The sequence below is a fragment of the Electrophorus electricus genome, chromosome 1 (genome assembly GCF_041902795.1).
Source record: "Electrophorus electricus isolate QZ-2024a chromosome 1, ASM4190279v1, whole genome shotgun sequence".
In the NCBI taxonomy this organism is placed as follows: Eukaryota; Metazoa; Chordata; class Actinopteri; order Gymnotiformes; family Gymnotidae; genus Electrophorus; species Electrophorus electricus.
Genome location: NC_137497.1, coordinates 13,582,318 through 13,603,720, shown reverse-complemented (window position 1 = coordinate 13,603,720; position 21,403 = coordinate 13,582,318). Strand labels below are relative to the sequence as shown.

General features: G+C 40.2%; 1 protein-coding gene across 1 annotated transcript in view; it reads right to left on the bottom strand.

The window, feature by feature from the left end:
- Nucleotides 1–21,403, bottom strand: part of LOC145657095 (NACHT, LRR and PYD domains-containing protein 3-like) — a 36,350-nt gene that overhangs the window by 3,366 nt on the left and 11,581 nt on the right. Inside the window, exons 5-10 of the mRNA XM_081711677.1 lie at nt 21,022–21,226; nt 17,651–19,445; nt 12,683–12,853; nt 9,555–9,725; nt 6,439–6,609; nt 588–761 (exon numbers count right to left, since the gene is read on the bottom strand). Coding sequence (XP_081567803.1) covers nt 588–761; nt 6,439–6,609; nt 9,555–9,725; nt 12,683–12,853; nt 17,651–19,445; nt 21,022–21,226 — 2,687 coding nt within the window. The remainder of the gene's footprint in view (nt 1–587; nt 762–6,438; nt 6,610–9,554; nt 9,726–12,682; nt 12,854–17,650; nt 19,446–21,021; nt 21,227–21,403) is intronic.

Sequence of the window (21,403 nt, the reverse complement as noted above, 5' to 3'; positions counted from 1 at the left end):
CACCAAATAATGATCTGTGATTACAAATAACAATACAATAAACTACACACAACCACAATGTTTTCAAAAGGTATGAGATGTACGCAGACAACTGCATTAGCACGGCTATAATAACTACAATAACTATAATAACTAGAACTCTTGGAGTTGTATTCTCTCACTCTACGATCGCTACACACATGGACTGACTCACTGCTACTGACACCCTGTGGTTCTTAAATGAATTACAACTAACCTCAAAAAATGGAACAGAGTTTATAAACTCCTGACAGAACAACATCTGTACTTCCTGAGGAGGCTGAGGAAATGTAGCATGTCAACTAAAACTCAGCAGTTCCTACAGGAGAATGATGGAGAGTGAACTCACCAGCCACCACAGTATGATATGGGAACTGCACTACTCAGGAATGGAAGACTCAGTTTTCAGTATTTTCTCATTCTCACTCTTTCATACACACACAGACACCAACACAGAAACACATACGCACGCACACACACACACACACACACACACACACACACATACACATACACGTAAGCACACACAAACAAACCCACATACGCATGCACACACTAACGTTCCATACCTGAGAGTGTCCAGTCTGCAATGGGGATCCTCCAGTCTAGCAGAGAGCAGCTTCACTCCTGACTCTCCTGGGTGGTTGTACATCAGATCCAGTTCTTTAAGGTAAGAGGGGTTTGACCTTAGAGCTGAAGCCAGAGAAGAACAGCCTTCCTCTGTAACCAAACAACCAGACAGTCTGCAGAAAGGAGGGAAACAGGTAGAGAGAGACAGAGAGTGAGATGCACTTCCAGAGCAGCCTGCATGGGGCAGCTAGAGAGGCTGGTAACTGTAGTTGGAGGTTCCTCCACTCTCATCTCTCTCTGGCGTCCTCCATGGCAGATGGTTTTGTTCACTCTTCTCCAGATCGCTGCTGTCTTTGTTTATTTTAGCTCTTATTTTTATTCAGCCCTTCAGAACTCTAGTGCACTATTAACCTACATCAGAAGAACCCCAAAGCTGGACTTACACTGTGTGATTTCAGTGGTCTTATAAGACTGTTACATGTCAGACTGTATGAGATGATGCCAGTAAAATCTTGGCAGAATTCTACATCTGGCTGTGATAACAGGAGTAAAAACACTGTCACATTTCTGGACCTGTGACTCAGAGATAAAGTCTAAGAATAGTAAGCCATGCATACTTTTTGGAAGTTGCAAAGCTGATGCCAGATTTTGACAAGTGTTTTCCTCAAAATCACAGATAGCTAGACTGCAAGTAGATACAACAGACATCACAATATATCCTACAGTAGATACAACAGATATCACAATATACCCTACAGTAGATACAACAGACATTACAATATACCCTACAGTAGATACAACAGATATCACAATATACCCTAGAGCAGATACAACAGACATTACAATATACCCTACAGTAGATACAACAGACATTACAATATACCCTACAGTAGATACAACAGATATCACAATATACTCTACAGTAGATACAATATTACAATATACTCTACAGTAGATACAACAGATATCACAACATACTCCATAGTATATAGTATAGTGGAATTATTTTGTCATTATGGGAATATCTCTGAGAAATAGATATCCAAAATCAGCATATTGTAAATGAGTACATGAATTCCTTTAATGGTAGTATGACTTTAATATGGGATTATTAAACTTCCGCGTGCTGTCCGGACAGCAGTCCCTCGCAGTCTTCAAACACAGACTGAAGACACATCTGTTTGTGGAATATTTAAATGACCACTGATCCTGCTCCTATGTTGACTAACTGAAAGTCTAGTACTTCTTGTAGGGTGTTTATTACTGTGATGTTGACTGCTCCTATGTTGACTAACTCTAGTACTTGTTTATTACTCTGATGTTGACTACTCCTGTGTTGACTAACTCTAGTGCTTATTGTTTATTGCACCGATTGTCTGTTATAGAGCTTAAATATATTTTGTACTTCTAGACATTAGCATTGATCCCTGTATTTCAACAGTATTCTAGTTCACTGGTATCTTGCACGCTAACCTACTTTACTGGCTAGGATCTGTTCTATGAGGAAATGACAAAGCACTTTTCTAAGTCGCTCTAGATAAGAGCATCTGCCAAATGCTGTAAAAGTAAATATAAATGTACTCTTATGTGGTCATGGAACTGTCTTGGCTTGATGGGACATTTCTGAGAAATAGATATCCAAAATCAACCTGAATGAAACATGAATTCACCCAAAGGTATTATTATTTTAATAGGAGATTATGAAAAATAGTAGAGTGAAATCTGTCCAAACTTACTCTGCTGATACTCTGCAAATTCAGTCTATACAAAATGAGTGCATTATTTTGCCTAAAGGGAGTTTGACTTTAATATGGATTTATGAAGACATTGTAGAGGGAGTGTCCAAACTTACTCTGCTATAGTCAAGGGCTTCTACTCACATGTGGTAGTGGAACTGTTTTTGCATTTTGTTAAAATTCAGAAAAATATGTAAAACGTCACACCCTCACCCTCCTCCCTCCTGCTCTTAACTACGTGAAGATCCAACCGCATTTCTCCTAAAGACTGTAACTTGATTGTTGCAAAGACAGGAAGTCCAATCTTGCTTATTGACGGTTTGGTCAAATTGTTGAGACTGTTAGCTGGTTAGATATCTGTGCTGAACAGTAAACAACTAAACAAATCAACATAGCTAGACTTTCTTTGCTAACATTACCTAGTTAGCTGTTATCCATGAATGACGATCAGAGATTCAGTGAAAAACTCATACAGGCTTTGTCTGTCTGTCTTAGTCCATCTACTTTTACTTTTTGTCTGTCCCTTTCTGGTATTTTCATTTTCTCTTGGAAATCACCATAGCAGCAAATATCCTCCAATTCCAGTTTGAGATTTTCTGTCATTTTCATGATCCACTACAGTTCTCTTCACCTCAGTAAGTTAAAACAGCTCCTCTGATGCCACTGTAATGATGTCATTCAATATTCTGCTGCCCCAGCCGTCCTACCACATATGTGATTGGATAAAATTACTGTCACTCAAAATGAGAAACTTGTCACTCATATTTCTGTTACTGCTGGATACAAGTGCTTCTTGGATATTCATGTTATTACTACCTTTTTTTTTTTTCAAATGGTACAATTTAAAAAATTTGTGGAGTGTTTTTATTGTACCTTTTTTAATACGTCAACATAGACTTCCTAAAAACACAAGGGCAACAATCACAAGGTTATTACTGTATTTCTAGACCAAACTGTTTTCTGCTGTTTCGTGTGCTCCCAGTTTTAGTTGAGAAAAATATTAGGAACATTATCTTCACTACATATAATGGTGCTATACTGTTTCTGACCATTCTGGTGCCCTACACACACCCAAACACACCCTGCTGCTACCACACTACAGTTACAGTGAAACTACAAACACTCCATAACTGCAGCCTGATTAGATTTAATAGACAGACTGAATACAGGCATGCTAATAGAACACAGATTTGTACCTTCAGTTTCCAGAGTTGGTTCTGTCCTAGAACAACTCCCCCAGGTCATTGTGCCAGTGTTGGGTAGTGTAGTCTATTGTGTGGCTGTGTGTATCAACATAAAATATTGTGGGTGTAGAAGATTACTGTACATTCACTGAGTGGATTTGAACTTGTTACATCTACTACTGTATTTTCTTTTCCCTCTTATGGCTTATGTTTAATGAAGACAGGTTTGGGGTGGAGCATGTGTTGGGTTTGGCTTTTATTTGGCATGTTTGTAGATCTCTATTACTTTTTTGTAATAATGGTTTGTGCTCAGAATAAAGTGTCTGTTGTGGTCTCTCCCCCTACACTGGCACATAACAGAGATGTATAAAGGTTGGTATCTCTCTCTAATCATCTGCAGCTGAAATAACCAGCAACTGAAGATGGCTGTCTCCAACACTCCTTTATCATTTATCAAACACTAAGATAATACTGGTGATTTTCTTCATAATTTGTGAACCCTAAAGACAGCCATGTTACTATATTGTATGGGATGTAGCTTGGACACATATTAATGTGCACCATATTAAAACTGTAGCATAACCATTGTATTAGAGTGTTGCTATGAACAATGCATTAAATAAGAGTTTTACACATTTTTTTTTTTTTTTTTTTTTTTTTTTTTTTAACAGAACAGTGCCTTGACTCTCCCACTATTTGTATTTTATATCTTTTCCCTGCAAAACACCTTCACTATTGTTTCTGAACTTCTGAGCCCTCCAGACATCTTGTGGTTTTAAGTATTTTCTGTGGTCAGTGTTTGTTCTCCTGTATGGAGGAAGCAGAAAGACAAGGAGCAGAGCAAGGGGTCCAGTGAGGAGCACATTCCATCAGTGGGGGTCACACACAGATAATAGTTCTGCCTCTCTAACACACACAAATAGATCTGTCAGTCTCTCTCTCTCTATTTCACACACACACAAACTCACAGATAATAGTTCTGTCTCACACTTACAAATAATAGATCTGTCTCTCTCTCTGTCTCTCTCTATTTCTCTCTCATATATACACACACACACACACACACACACACAGATAATAGTTGTGTCTCTCTCTCCCTCTCTCTCTTTCTCTCACACACACACACACACACACAAACAAATAATAGTGCGGTCTCTCCCTCACATACACGTTTCAATTGAGGTGAAGCATTATAAACAGTAAATGAAACATACTTGTGTCAATCTGTGTAATAAAAAAGATTTCAAACAGTAGTCATATTGGCCCTGAACTAAACAGTGTGAGGTCTGGTTTACTGTGTATATACATTAGTCATATTGGCCCTGAACTAAACAGTGTGAGGTCTGGTTTACTGTGTATATACAGTAGTCATATTGGCCGTGAACTAAACAGTGTGAGGTCTGGTTTACTGTGTATAAACAGTAGTCATATTGGTCCTGAACTAAACAGTGCGAGGTCTGATTTAATTGTGTGTGTGGTTATATTTCTACATGTAGTTATATTGCTACATTTGGTTAGAATTCTACATGTGATTATAATTCTACGTGTGGTTATATTTCTACGTGTGGTTATAATTCTCAGTGTATCTGAATTATGTAGTATCAAATGATGAATTATGGGTGCAGAAATGTCTGATCTAAAGTTCTGATGTAATACAAAACACCACACATGCTATGCACCACACACACACACACACACACACACACACACACACACACACACACACACACACACATTTCACTCCTCTCCTCCTAATCTCCTGATTACTGATTACTGTGTCTTTCTTTCTCTCTTGTAATTAAGTTCACAGGTTCACTCATCCAGTGCTGAACATTGTTCCTCACTACTGTGTTCAGTTGTCCTGAGTTTACTGTCAGCTGTCTGCTCAGTTTCTCTCTCTGCTGACTCCACGTCTTCTACCATCACTGTTCTATTTTAGTTTGATGTCTCTGGCTTGATGAAAAAATTAGCAGCCAACATTTACTCCTAAGTCAAGCTAATATGACGTTAGCGTGAGGTATCTAGGTGTAGTAACCAACAATATACTGTAACTTGGCAGCCGGCAATATTAGCCGGCTACATGTTTCATAAAAACACCCGTGGAGAGAGATCACAGGTTTATCTTAAGGAATAACCAATAAACCTTTCAGGTCTATTGAATGAATATTAACTTGTTGCGTTCTTTCCTCCAGCACGGCTGTCAGATCAGCTCATCTCAACATGTGTTGAACACACGGTGTAAATCATAATGAGAACAGGGTCTCCCTCCCAAAAACACAAGGGAATTGTGTGATTGTAAAAGAGTCCTGTAATGTGTCCAGAACCTCAATGGTTCAGCTTTAAATGTTTTAATTAAGATTTTAAGGGCTTGTATTTGCAGAGAGATTAGAATGACTGATGTTTACAGTGTTTCCATACATAAACTAGATAAAATCACTCAGTAAAAATCTTAAATTAAAACACTTCATTTTACCACGGTGTTGTTGGGAGTTTCTGAATATATTCATCTTGTAAGACATTTTGCAAAATTTCTGCTCTCAGGTGACCAAAAGTGCAGCTTGTAGACAAAATGCCAAAGCGCCTGGTTGAAGCAGCATTGTAATAAATACACCTGTACACGTGGACAAGGACTCATCTGTGTCTCCTCTTTACAATGTTATATTTCTCTTATAGACTTGAAAATCTGCTCATGCATCACAAATGTAACTCTTTGTCTCCACAGTGTGGTCATTTAATGAAATGTAGTGAGGTTTCAACAGAAAACTCTATTTAGAAATATTTAAAGAAGACAACTTTATAATATAATATAAAAGTGTACATTTCCTTGCATTGCCTTGCCTGGCAATGTTTGTTTAATACTGTACTATAAGGGAGTTGTCACTGACCTTTTTAAAATGGCTCTTTATTTACATTCAAAAATATAAACTCACCCGAGAATCACCAGTTTACATTGTGAACTCTTCAGTCCAGCACAGAGCTGCTCCACTCCTGAATTCTGCAGGTCATTATTATTCATCTCCAGTTCTCTCAGTGAGTTTTCTGTTTGTAGAACTGATGTGAGAGATTTGCAAGACTCTTCCGTGAGACCACAGCCAGATAGTCTGTAAAAGAGTAAATACAGTAAATAATGTAGTTCATTCAGAGGATGATGAATTAAAAAATCTGAACTGCTAATAAAAATGTAAAGAAGAGCTGGATAGGTCTGGAACACACTGATACATTTTCAGCCTTTTAATTTCACAAACACAGTAACATTTCTACACTACCGTGTCTTCATCAAAGAGAAAATGGACAAAGACATGACAAATAACATTCATTAGCAACCTAAGACAGGTGACCACATAATGGATGGTTGGTTCATAGGTCAGTGAATGGCAGTTACCATAATCAGAGTCCAAATATCAAAATATCCCACCCCTAACACCATAACAGGAAACAGAACAACATAGATCTCATTCAATGTTTCACAAATACAAATACACTAATATACAAACAGAAAATATTGTTGGAAGACAGGCAGAGTAGTGATTATGGAGGAATAAACACTGCAGTAGTGATTATGAAGGAATAAACACTGCAGTAGTGATTATGGAAGAATAAACACCGCAGAAGTGATTATGGAGGAACAAACACCGCAGTAGTGATTATGGAGGAATGAACACCGCAGTAGTGATTATGGAGGAATGAACACTGCAGTATTGATTGGACAGAATGCAGGCAGCATAATCTTTTACTAGTGTTTACATTCCTGTGCTCACACTATGAGTCACTGAACATGAAACATTCTCCTCTGCCTTTGCTTTTCCCAGTGAGGTCCTGAGTTCTGTCTTTGTGCTGCACCGAGAATCCCGGAGGCTCAATAGCTGAGTCAGGGACCCCATCAGTCAGTCAGGTGTGTGTGAGGCAGTCCCCATCAGTCAGTCAGGTGTGTGTGTGTGACTCAGACCCAATCAGTCAGTTAAATGTGTGTGAGGCAACTATCTCATGTCTGCTGTTGACAAAAAATTTGTCCCTGGAGTTTGTCCTTCAAGGACTGTATGTGTACAGTAAAATAATGGTGAGAAGAGGACCGTTCACATGATGATTCAGTTGGATCAGAACTTCAACTCACAATATCGTTACTTCACACAACTAATTTATTCAGTAAAATCAACCATTTACATTAACACAAAAAAACAACTAAACAAGTCAGCAGCCCTTTTTGGGGCTACAGTGAGAGTGGACACAGCTGACACTACAACAGACCTGTGGGGCTACAGTGAGAGTGGACACAGCTGACACTACAGCAGACCTGTGGGGCTACAGTGAGAGTGGACACAGCAGACACTACAGCAGACCCGTGGGGCTACAGTGAGAGTGGACACAGCCGATACTACAGCAGACCTGTGGGGCTACAGTGAGAGTGGACACAGCTGACACTACAGCAGACCTGTGGAGCTACAGTGAGAGTGGACACAGCTGACACTACAACAGACCTGTGGGGCTACAGTGAGAGAGGACACAGCTGACTCCTCTGTCTCTGTCTGCTGTGTTCACTCTCTTCCATGTCCTCCTCCTGGACACTTTCACCATCAAGTTCTGTCTTTTCTCTCTCCTGCTGTCTTCTTACTAAAGAAGGTTGCCATGGCAATAGCATTACTTTTTCTCTTCATCCTGGTTGTTTTCTGTCTCTATATACTAACTGTATACGAACAAGCAGGAGTATTTTATATTCTAGCAATTTCCTTAGATTTAAGGAAGCTAACATTAGCTTCATTAGCTTTATTACAGTACATCAGGCACCCAGTGAGACACACACACACACACACACACACACACACACACACACACACACACACACACTTCACTCCTTCTCTCCTCCTAATCTCCTGATTACTGAGTCTTGTGTGTCTTTCCTTCTCTCTTGTAATTAAGTCCACAGGTTCACTCGTCCAGTGCTGAACATTGTTCCTCACTACTGTGTTCAGATGTCCTGAGTTTACTGTCAGCTGTCTGCTTAGTTTCTCTCTCTGCTGACTCGACGTCTTCTACCATTACTGTTCTATTTTAGTTTGATGTCTCTGGCTTGATGAAAAAATTAGCAGCCAACATTTACTCCTAAGTCAAGCTAATATGACGTTAGCGTGAGGTATCTAGGTGTAGTAACCAACAATATATTGTAACTTGGCAAGCTTAAGGTTACTAATATTAGCCGGCTACATGTTTCATAAAAACACCCGTGGAGAGAGATCACAGGTTTATCTTAAGGAATAACCAATAAACCTTTCAGTTCTATTGAATGAATATTAACTTGTTGCGTTCTTTCCTCCAGCACGGCTGTCAGTTCAGCTCATCTCAACATGTGTTGAAAACACAATGTAAATCATAATAAGAACAGGGTCTCCCTCCCAAAAGCACAAGGGAATCGTGTGATTGTAAAAGAGTCCTGTAATGTGTCCAGAACCTCAATGGTTCAGCTTTAAATGTTTTAATTAAGATTTTAAGGGCTTGTATTTGCAGAGAGACTGATGTTTACAGTGTTTCCATACATAAACTAGATAAAATCACTCAGTGAAAATCTTACATTAGAACACTTCATTTTACAACACTGTTGTTGGGAGTTTCTAAATATATTCATCCTGTAAGATATTTTGCAAAATGTCTGCACTCAGGTGACCAAAATTGCAGCTTGTGGACAAAATGCCAAAGCGCCTAGTTGAAGCAGCATTGTAATAAATACACCTGTACATGTGGACAAGGACTCATCTGTGTCTCCTCTTTACAATGTTATATTTCTCTTATAGACTTGAAAATCTGCTCATGCATCACAGATGTAACTCTTTGTCTCCACAGTGTGGTCATTTAATGAAATGTAGTGAGGTTTCAACAGAAAACTCTATTTAGAAATATTTAAAGAAGACAACTTTATAATATAATATAAAAGTGTAAATTTCCTTGCATTGCCTTGCCTGACAATGTTTGTTTACTACTCTACTATAAGGGAGTTGACACTGACCTTTTTAAAATGCCTCTTTATTTACATTCAAAAATAGTCACAGAAACTCACCCGAGAATCTCCAGTTTACAGTGTGAACTCTTCAGTCCAGCACAGAGCTGCTCCACTCCTGAATTCTCCAGGTCATTATTATTCATCTCCAGCTCTCTCAGTGAGTTTTCTGTTTGTAGAACTGATGTGAGAGATTTGCAAGACTCTTCCGTGAGACCACAGCCAGATAGTCTGTAAAAGAGTAAATACAGTAAATAATGTAGTTCAGTCAGAAGATGATGAATTAAAAGATCCGAACTGCTAATAAAAATGTAAAGAAGAGCTTGAAAGGTCTGGAACACTGATACATTTTCAGCCTTTTAATTTCACAAACACAGTAACATTTCAACACTACAGTGTCTTCATCAAAGAGAAAATGGACAAAGACATGACAAATAACATTCATTAGCAACCTAAGACAGGTGACCACATAATGGATGGTTGGTTCATAGGTCAGTGAATGGCAGATACCATAATCAGAGTCCAAATATCAAAATATCCCACCCCTAACACCATAACAGGAAACAGAAGAACATAGATCTCATTCAATGTTTCACAAATACAAACACACTAATATACAAACAGAAAGAATTGTTGGAAGACATGCAGAGTAGTGATTATGGAGGAATAAACACTGCAGTAGTGATTATGGAGGAATAAACACCGCAGTAGTGATTATGGAAGAATAAACACCGCAGTAGTGATTATGGAGGAACGAACACCGCAGTAGTGATTATGGAGGAATGAACACTGCAGTATTGATTGGACAGACTGCAGACAGCATAATCTTTTACTAGTGTTTACATTCCTGTGCTCACACTATGAGTCACTGAACATGAAACATTCTCCTATGCCTTTGCTTTTCCCAGTGAGGTCCTGAGTTCTGTCTTTGTGCTGCACCGAGAATCCCGGAGGCTCAATAGCTGTGTCAGGGACCCCATCAGTCAGTCAGGTGTGTGTGAAGCAGTCCCCATCAGTCAGTCAGGTGTGTGTGTGTGACTCAGACCCAATCAGTCAGTTAAATGTGTGTGAGGCAACTATCTCATGTCTGCTGTTGACAAAAAATTTGTCCCTGGAGTTTGTCCTTCATGGACTGTATGTGTACAGTAAAATATTGGGGAGAAGAGGACCGTTCACATGATGTTTCAGTTGGATCAGAACTTCAACTCACAATATCGCTACTTCACACAACTAATTTATTCAGTAAAATCAACCATTTACATTAACACAAAAAAAACAACTAAACAGGTCAGCAGCCCTTTTTGGGGCTACAGTGAGAGTGGACACAGCTGACACTACAGCAGACCTGTGGGGCTACAGTGAGAGTGGACAAAGCTGACACTACAGCAGACCTGTGGGGCTACAGTGAGAGTGGACAAAGCTGACACTACAGCAGACCTGTGGGGCTACAGTGAGAGTGGACACAACGGACATTACAGCAGACCTGTGGGGTTACAGTGAGAGTGGACACAGCCGATACTACAGCAGACCTGTGGGGCTACAGTGAGAGTGGACACAGCCGATACTACAGCAGACCTGTGGGGCTACAGTGAGAGTGGACACAGCTGATACTACAGCAGACCTGTGGGGCTACAGTGAGAGTGGACACAGTTGGCTCCTCTGTCTCTGTCTGCTGTGTTCACTCTCTTCCATGTCCTCCTCCTGGACACTTTCACCATCAAGTTCTTCTGTCTTTTCTCTTTCCTGCTGTCTTCTTACTAAAGAAGGTTGCCATGGCAATAGCATTACTCTTTCTCCTCATCCTGGTTGTTTTCTGTCTCTATATACTAACTGTAAACAAACAAGTAGGTGTATTTTATATTCTAGCAATTTCCTTAGCCTCATTAGCTTTGTTACAGTACATCAGGCACCCAGCATGCCACACACACACACACACACACACACACACACACACACACACACACACACACACACTTCACCCCTTCTTTCCTCCTAATCTCCTGATTACTGACTACTGTGTCTTGTGTGTCTTTCCTTCTCTCTTGTAATTAAGTCCACAGGTTCACTCATCCAGTGCTGAACATTGTTCCTCACTACTGTGTTCAGATGTCCTGAGTTTACTGTCAGCTGTCTGCTTAGTTTCTCTCTCTGCTGACTCAACGTCTTCTACCATCACTGTTCTATTTTAGTTTGATGTCTCTGGCTTGATGAAAAAATTAGCAGTCAACATTCACTCCTAAGTCAAGCTAATATGACGTTAGCGTGAGGTATCTAGGTGTAGTAACCAACAATATACTGTAAATTGGCAAGCTTAAGGTTACTAATATTAGCCGGCTACACGTTTCATAAAAACACCCGTGGAGAGAGATCACAGGTTTATCTTATGGAATAACCAATAAACCTTTCAGGTCTATTGAATGAATATTAACTTGTTGCGTTCTTTCCTCCAGCACGGCTGTCAGATCAGCTCATCTCAACATGTGTTGAACACATGATGTAAATCATAATAAGAACAGGGTCTCCCTCCCAAAAACACAAGGGAATTGTGTGATTGTAAAATTGTCCTGTAATGTGTCCAGAACCTCAATGGTTCAGCTTTAAATGTTTTAATTAAGATTTTAAGGGCTTGTATTTGCAGAGAGATTAGAATGACTGATGTTTACAGTGTTTCCATACATAAACTAGATAAAATCACTCAGTGAAAATCTTACATTAGAACACTTCATTTTACCACACTGTTGTTCGGAGTTTCTAAATATATTCATCCTGTAAGATATTTTGCAAAATGTCTGCACTCAGGTGACCAAAATTGCAGCTTGTGGACAAAATGCCAAAGCGCCTAGTTGAAGCAGCATTGTAATAAATACACCTGTACACGTGGACAAGGACTCATCTGTGTCTCCTCTTTACAATGTTATATTTCTCTTATAGACTTGAAAATCTGCTCATGCATCACAAATGTAACTCTTTGTCTCCACAGTGTGGTCATTTAATGAAATGTCCTGAGGTTTCAACAGAAAACTCTATTTAGAAATATTTAAAGAAGACAACTTTATAATATAATATAAAAGTGTACATTTCCTTGCATTGCCTTGCCTGGCAATGTTTGTTTAATAGTGTACTATAAGGGAGTTGACACTGACCTTTTTAAAATGGCTCTTTATTTACATTCAAAAATATAAACTCACCCGAGAATCTCCAGTTTACATTGTGAACTCTTCAGTCCAGCACAGAGCTGCTCCACTCCTGAATTCTGCAGGTCATTATTATTCATCTCCAGCTTTCTCAGTGAGTTTTCTGTTTGTAGAACTGATGTGAGAGATTTGCAAGACTCTTCCGTGAGACCACAGCCAGATAGTCTGTAAAAGAGTAAATACAGTAAATAATATAGTTCAGTCAGAAGATGATGAATTAAAAGATCTGAACTGCTAATAAAAATGTAAAGAAGAGCTTGAAAGGTCTGGAACACATTGATACATTTTCAGCCTTTTAATTTCACAAACACAGTAACATTTCAACACTACCGTGTCTTCATCAAAGACAAAATGGACAAAGACATGACAAATAACATTCATTAGCAACCTAAGACAGGTGACCACATAATGGATAGTTGGTTCATAGGTCAGTGAATGGCAGTTACCATAATCAGAGTCCAAATATCAAAATATCCCACCCCTAACACCATAACAGGAAACAGAACAACATAGATCTCATTCAATGTTTCACAAATACAAATACACTAATATACAAACAGAACATATTGTTGGAAGACATGCAGAGTAGTGATTATGGAGGAATAAACACTGCAGTAGTGATTATGGAGGAATAAACACCGCAGTAGTGATTATGGAGGAATGAACACTGCAGTATTGATTGGACAGAATGCAGACAGCATAATCTTTTACTAGTGTTTACATTCCTGTGCTCACACTATGAGTCACTGAACATGAAACATTCTCCTCTGCCTTTGCTTTTCCCAGTGAGGTCCTGAGTTCTGTCTTTGTGCTGCACCGAGAATCCCGGAGGCTCGATAGCTGTGTCAGGGACCCCATCAGTCAGTCAGGTGTGTGTGAGGCAGTCCCCATCAGTCAGTCAGGTGTGTGTGTGTGACTCAGACCCAATCAGTCAGTTAAATGTGTGTGAGGCAACTATCTCATGTCTGCTGTTGACAAAAAATTTGTCCCTGGAGTTTGTCCTTCATGGACTGTATGTGTACAGTAAAATATTGGGGAGAAGAGGACCGTTCACATGTTTCAGTTGGATCAGAACTTCAACTCACAATATCGCTACTTCACACAACTAATTTATTCAGTAAAATCAACCATTTACAATAACACAAAAAAACAACTAAACAAGTCAGCAGCCCTTTTTGGGGCTACAGTGAGAGTGGACACAGCTGACACTACAGCAGACCTGTGGGGCTACAGTGAGAGTGGACACAGCTGACATTACAGCAGACCTGTGGGCCTACAGTGAGAGTGGACACAGCTGACACTACAGCAGAGCTGTGGGGCTACAGTGAGAGTGGACACAGCTGACACTACAGCAGAGCTGTGGGGCTACAGTGAGAATGGACACAGCTGACACTACAGCAGAGCTGTGGGGCTACAGTGAGAGTGGACACAGCTGACATTACAGCAGACCTGTGGGGTTACAGTGAGAGTGGACACAGCTGATACTACAGCAGACCTGTGGGACTACAGTGAGAGTGGACACAGTTGGCTCCTCTGTCTCTGTCTGCTGTGTTCACTCTCTTCCATGTCCTCCTCCTGGACACTTTCACCATCAAGTTCTTCTGTCTTTTCTCTTTCCTGCTGTCTTCTTACTAAAGAAGGTTGCCATGGCAATAGCATTACTCTTTCTCCTCATCCTGGTTGTTTTCTGTCTCTATATACTAACTGTAAACAAACAAGTAGGTGTATTTTATATTCTAGCAATTTCCTTAGCCTCATTAGCTTTGTTACAGTACATCAGGCACCCAGCATGCCACACACACACACACACACACACACACACACACACACACACACACACACACTTCACTCCTTCTTTCCTCCTAATCTCCTGATTACTGACTACTGTGTCTTGTGTGTCTTTCCTTCTCTCTTGTAATTAAGTCCACAGGTTCACTCATCGTGCTGAACATTGTTCCTCACTACTGTGTTCAGATGTCCTGAGTTTACTGTCAGCTGTCTGCTTAGTTTCTCTCTCTGCTGACTCAACGTCTTCTACCATCACTGTTCTATTTTAGTTTGATGTCTCTGGCTTGATGAAAAAATTAGCAGTCAACATTCACTCCTAAGTCAAGCTAATATGACGTTAGCGTGAGGTATCTAGGTGTAGTAACCAACAATATACTGTAAATTGGCAAACTTAAGGATACTAATATTAGCCGGCTACATGTTTCATAAAAACACCCGTGGAGAGAGATCACAGGTTTATCTTATGGAATAACCAATAAACCTTTCAGGTCTATTGAATGAATATTAACTTGTTGCGTTCTTTCCTCCAGCACGGCTGTCAGATCAGCTCATCTCAACATGTGTTGAACACACGATGTAAATCATAATAAGAACAGGGTCTCCCTCCCAAAAACACAAGGGAATCGTGTGATTGTAAAATTGTCCTGTAATGTGTCCAGAACCTCCATGGTTCAGCTTTAAATGTTTTAATTAAGATTTTAAGGGCTTGTATTTGCAGAGAGATTAGAATGACTGATGTTTACAGTGTTTCCATACATAAACTAGATAAAATCACTCAGTGAAAATCTTACATTAGAACACTTCATTTTACCACGGTGTTGTTGGGAGTTTCTGAATATATTCATCTTGTAAGACATTTTGCAAAATTTCTGCTCTCAGGTGACCAAAAGTGCAGCTTGTAGACAAAATGCCAAAGCGCCTAGTTGAAGCAGCATTGTAATAAATACACCTGTACACGTGGACAAGGACTCATCTGTGTCTCCTCTTTACAATGTTATATTTCTCTTATAGACTTGAAAATCTGCTCATGCATCACATTACTGTGTCTTCATCAAAGACAAAATGGACAAAGACATTACAAATAACATTCATTAGCAACCTAAGACAGGTGACCAAATAATGGATGGTTGGTTCATAAGTCAGTGAATGGCAGTTACCATAATCAGAGTCCAAATATCAAAATATCATACCCCTAACACCATAACAGGAAACAGAACAACATAGATCTCATTTAATGTTTCACAAATACAACTTCACTAATATACAAACAGAAAATATTGTTGAAAGACATGCAGAGTAGTCATTATGGAGGAATAAACACTGCATTAGTGATTATGGAGTAATGAACACTGTAGTATTGATTATGGAGGAATGAACATTGCAGTAGTGAATATTAGTGTATGAACACTGCAGTAGTAATGATGGTGGGATGAACACTGCAGTAGTGATTATGGAGGAATGGACAGAATGCAGAGAGCAGAATCTTTTACTAGTGTTTACATTCCTGTGCTCACACTATGAGTCACTGATCATGAAACATTCTCCTCTGCCTTTGCTTTTCCCAGTGAGGTTCTGAGTTCTGTCTGTGTGGTGCATCGAGAATCCTGGAGGCTTAATAGCTGAGTCAGGGACCCCATCAGTCAGTCAGCTATGTGTGAGGCAGACCCCATCAGTCAGTCAGGTGTGTGTGAGGCAGTCCCATCAGTCAGTCAGATGTCTGTGAGGCAGTCCCCATCAGTATGTCAGGTGTGTGTGAGGCAGACCCCATCAGTCAGTCAGGTGTGTGTGAGGCAGTCCCCATCAGTCAGTCAGGTGTATGTGAGGCAGTCCCCATCAGTATGTCAGGTGTGTGTGAGGCAAACCCCATCAGTCAGTTAAGTGTGTGTGAGGGAACTATCTCATGTCTGCTGTTGACATGAAATGTGTCCCTGGAGTTTGTCCTTCATGGACTGTATGTTTGCAGTAAAATACTGGGGAGAAGAGGACAGTTCACATGTTTCAGTTGGATCAGAACTGACTCACTTCTCCTGCACTGCTTGTGTGAGGACTCAAGGACATCTGACTTTTTGTACAAAAGAACTGATACAGTCAGTTTCACAACTGTGCTTACATGCATTTGAGTAGAGCCAAATACTAACACTTTCTGAAATTCATGAAAAACTTTAAACTGATCAGACAATTTATGCTGATTATATCATTTGTAAAGAAAAGCATCGTATTAAACTTGAGAGAAATGCAAAACAATCATTTTCACTAGTGGTCTGAGATATTGGTCCCACTGTATGTGATCAACAGTAGTAGCCTGTTACAGTTTTAGGTGAGTGACAGTAGTAACAGCATTAGCTTCTGGGAGACTCACTGCATGTAGTCATATTAACACCTACACCTTTCTAATGTGCCCAATCACCATCATCGGCTCTAAAGAAAACCCATGATAAAGTTTGAAAACTGCCATCAGTGTGAAATATATATATATATGTGTGTGTGTGTGTGTGTGTGTGTGTGTGTGTGTGTGTGTGTGTGTGTGTGTGTGTGTGTGTGCACATGTGTACACGTGTGTACACACTGGTCATGCTCATCATTATACACTTTTCTCTGTATTGGTCAGTAGTGGTTGAACTGTAATGTTGGTCAGAAAGCTGAACTGATAGTTCATATTTAAATCCTTTTGTATGTTACACTGTGTGGTGTGGTGTGTGTGTGTGTATGCATGCGTGTGTGCGTGTGTACACACTGATAGTTCATACTTGAACATTTCTGTATGTTACACCGCAGCACATTTTCGGTCTGTTTCACTAAGAGTGTGAACTATAAACACTGTTGGCACTGTTGTAAATGTAGGACTATTCTCAACACACAGACACACAACTACCCATGACATCAAATATCATTTAACCATCATTAATACATTTAGACTAATGAATCACTGGACTGTATTGAATCACTGGACAGTGTTACTACATTCCAATGTTCCACAACTTTATGGTTTAACTTAAGCACCTGGTGTTGGAGCCTTCAATCACCTACATGTGCTTTAATGTAGGATCTCTCTATCCTGCTCTCTCTCTAATGTTCTCTCTCACTCTCCTTTTAATTTTTCACAGAAGACCTTCTGAGTCAAGAACATCCACTGCCTGCTACACCCACAGTTCATCTCTAAATGAAAATACTCACATGGCTTTTCTGGATGCTTTGACCAATGGCAGCAGTCTCAGTAGACATTCCTCTGATGGGTCATATTTCCTCAGGTCAAACTCATCCAGGTCCTCTTCTGAGTTCAGCAACACAAACACCAGAGCTGACCACTGAGCAGGAGACAGTCTGGCTCCATGGAGACTACTGTTACCTCCTCTGCTCAGGTATGTTTGGACTTCCTGCACTAGAGAATGATCATTCAGTTCATTCAGACAGTGGAACAGATTGATGGATTTCTCTGTAGAGGGACTGTCACTGATCTTCTCCTTGATGTACTTGACTGTTTCCTCTTTGCTGTGAGAGCTGCTTCCTGTCTGTGTCAGTAGGCCTCGTAAAAGAGTCTGATTGGACTCCAGTGAGAGACCCAGAAGGAAGCGGAGGAAAAGGTCCAGGTGTCCATTTTGACTCTGTAAGGCCTTGTCCACTGCACTGTTGAGGAAGACAGACATTGGGGTTTTGACCATTTCAGGGTGTTGCTGTTGTAGCACATTGGTGTTGGTGGAGATGAAGGAAATAAACACATATACAGCAGCCAGAAACTCCTGAACACTCAGATGTACAAAGCTGAACACCTTCCCCAGCTGTAGCTCAAACTCCTCTCTGAAGATCTGAGTGCACATTCCTGAATACACTGCCATTTCTCTGACATCAATGCCACTGTTTCTCAGGTCTTCCTCATAGAAGATCAGGTTGCCTTTTTCTAGCTGTTGGAGAGCCAGTTTTCCCAGTGCCAAAACATGTTTTCTCATGTGATGTGGGTGAGTGGGACCTTTTTGTCCTTTCATACTTCGTCCATACTTTTGATCCTTGTGTCTGAGCTGAAAGATCAGGAAGTGTGTAAACATCTGAGTCAGAGTCTTGGGGATCTCTCCACTCTCTGCTTCACCCAACATTCTCTCTAAAACAGTGGCTGCAATCCAACAGAAGACTGGAATGTGGCACATGATGTAGAGGCTTTTTGACGACTTCATGTGTGTGATGATTCTATTGGCCAGGCCCTGATCACTGATTCTCTTCCTGAAATATTCCTCTTTCTGTGGTTCACTGAACCCTCTTACCTCTGCTACTTGGTCAACACACTCAGGAGGGATCTGATTGGCTGCTGCTGGTCGAGAGGTTATCCAGAGGAGAGCAGAGGGAAGCAGATTCCCCTTGATGAGGTTTGTCAGCAGCACATCCACTGAGGTTGATTCTGTTACATCCCACAATCTCTCATTGTTCTGGAAAGCTAGAGGAAGTCTACACTCATCCAAACCATCAAAGATGAACAGAATTTTGTAGCTGGTATAATGTTTAGGTTTTAATTCACGTGTTTCTGGGAAAAAGCGATGAAGAAGCTCCACCAGACTGAACTTTTTCTCCTTCAGCAAATTCAGCTCCCTAAAAGGAAGTGGGAATATGAAGAGAACATCCTGATTTACATTTCCTTCAGACCAGTCCAGTATGAACTTCTGCACAGAGACTGTTTTACCAATTCCAGCCACTCCTTTAGTCAGCACAGTTCTGATGGCTTTGTCTTGTCCTGGTAAGGGTCTAAAGATGTCACTGCATTTGATGGATGTCTCCTGTGTTGCTGGTCTCCTGGATGCTGCCTCAATCTGTCTCACCTCATGCTCATTATTGCCCTCTCCACTCCCTCCCTCTGTGATGTAGAGCTCTGTGTAGATCTCATTCAGAAGTGTTGTGGTTCCCTGCTGTGAGATTCCTTCATGAATCTTCTGACATTTGTCCCTCAGTTTGGATTTGAGCTTTCTGTGGCAAGCAGGGGCCAGTTCTGATAAAAGAGGAAGACAACAGAACACATGCTAATCTCTTTTAGATTCATTCATAAGACTCATTACAGGAGTTACAGGAAAAGAGATAAACAGATTGTTATAAATAGATTGTTTATTCCTGCTAGATTGGGCATGAAAAGTCCCGTGGTAAATCTTAGTCAATTCAGGGACTGACAGCCTTAGATTTCAAGATTTCAATGGACATTGTATTATACATTATTTTGTTGATAATATTTACTGGTTATCAATAACACCGAATGGTCAGTAGTTAGAAACCAGCTGAGGTTCCACCACAGACACTGGTAACCATCACCTGACTGAGGAGATCTACAACCCAGACTGGACAAGGAGGGGGCTGGGGAACAACCTGTGATCTGTGAGATAGGACCTGTGTTCCAATGTGATCTGTGAGATAGGACCTGTGTTCCAATGTGATCTGTGAGATAGGACCTGTGTTCCAATGTGATCTGTGAGATAGGACCTGTGTTCCAATGTGATCTGTGAGATAGGACCTGTGTTCCAATGTGATCTGTGAGATAGTACCTGTGTTCCAATGTGATCTGTGAGATAGGACCTGTGTTCCAATGTGATCTGTGAGATAGTACCTGTGTTCTAATGCGATCTGTGAGGTAGGACCTGTGTTCTAATGTGATCTGTGAGATAGGACCTGTGTTCCAATCTCAGTTCCAACCTGTGATCTGTGTTCTAATGTGATCTGTGATCTGTATTCCAATCTCAGTTCCAAAGAATAAAGTGAAGCTTTCTTTTAAGTGATGCTTTTAACATTAAATAAATGCTCAAAAGACCCCCAGTAATACATTAGTGATGTAACAGAAGTGAAGCATCTGAAGACATTCAGTAGATTAATTAATTCAGTAGTGTTTTAATTAACTCTTTAAATAAAATCTGTTTATAATCTGATGAATTCAGTATCTTTTCACTTTATTTGGAGTAACAAAGCTCATATCTGCAGATGTGAACTTGAGAACATATAACAGGAATAATACATACTCAACAAGATGTTATAGACATGAAGTTGACAGCTGGATTTTAACTGGATTTCAGATAGGGCTTGAGTCAGGATTAGGGCCTTGAGTTAGGATTAGGTTTTGGGTTGAGTTTATTGTTAGATGGGCTGATTTGAGGTCTGATCACCCCTTGAACTATTCCACTTGTGAGTAAACTTGATGGTGATTGTATCCAAACTATCACATGATTCATTCATGAACATATACTCTGATACTCGGGGGGTGTATGTGGACATAGAAAAAAAAAAAAGATCAATATCTGCCAATGATTTGTGGTCAAATCTCATTGGTCAAATTGAATCTCAGCCCTAAAGAATGTATCCTCAAAACGTCCGCATTCTCCAAACACATAACACATAGTCCAGCTACACTAACAATCAGAACGTTGTCAGTTCAAGCCCCACCACTACAAAGTTGCCATTGTTGGGCCCCTGAGCAAGACCATTAACCTTCAATTGCTTGAATTGTACTCACAATTGTAAGTATTTATTTTTCTTCAGTAAAAGCACCTGCTAAATATAATAATGTCATGACCCAGAACTCTTACTGGTCAGTAGTGTGTTAGCGAGGTCTGTCTGGTTCATCTTCCTCAGGATGTGCAGTGTGATCTTCAGCGCCCCCTCTCTGACACTGCTCTGATCCTCCTCATCCTCCACCTGTCTCCCAGTGCATGCTGGGTAATCTGAGCTCAGTAGATTCTTAAATCTCTTCAGCTCATTCTTCACCAGAGAGATGATTTTGTCCTCCAGCTCCTGAATAAACAGTATCAGTAAAACTAGTGTTATATACAGATGATTTTAACACAGGATAATATATTATACATAAGAGAGGGCTGAACTGAGTGGGATTGGGTGGTCATGTGGACATTATGGTTTATAAAAGAACATAAGCATCACATTAACTGAGCTGTATCTTAAAGTTTAAATGTT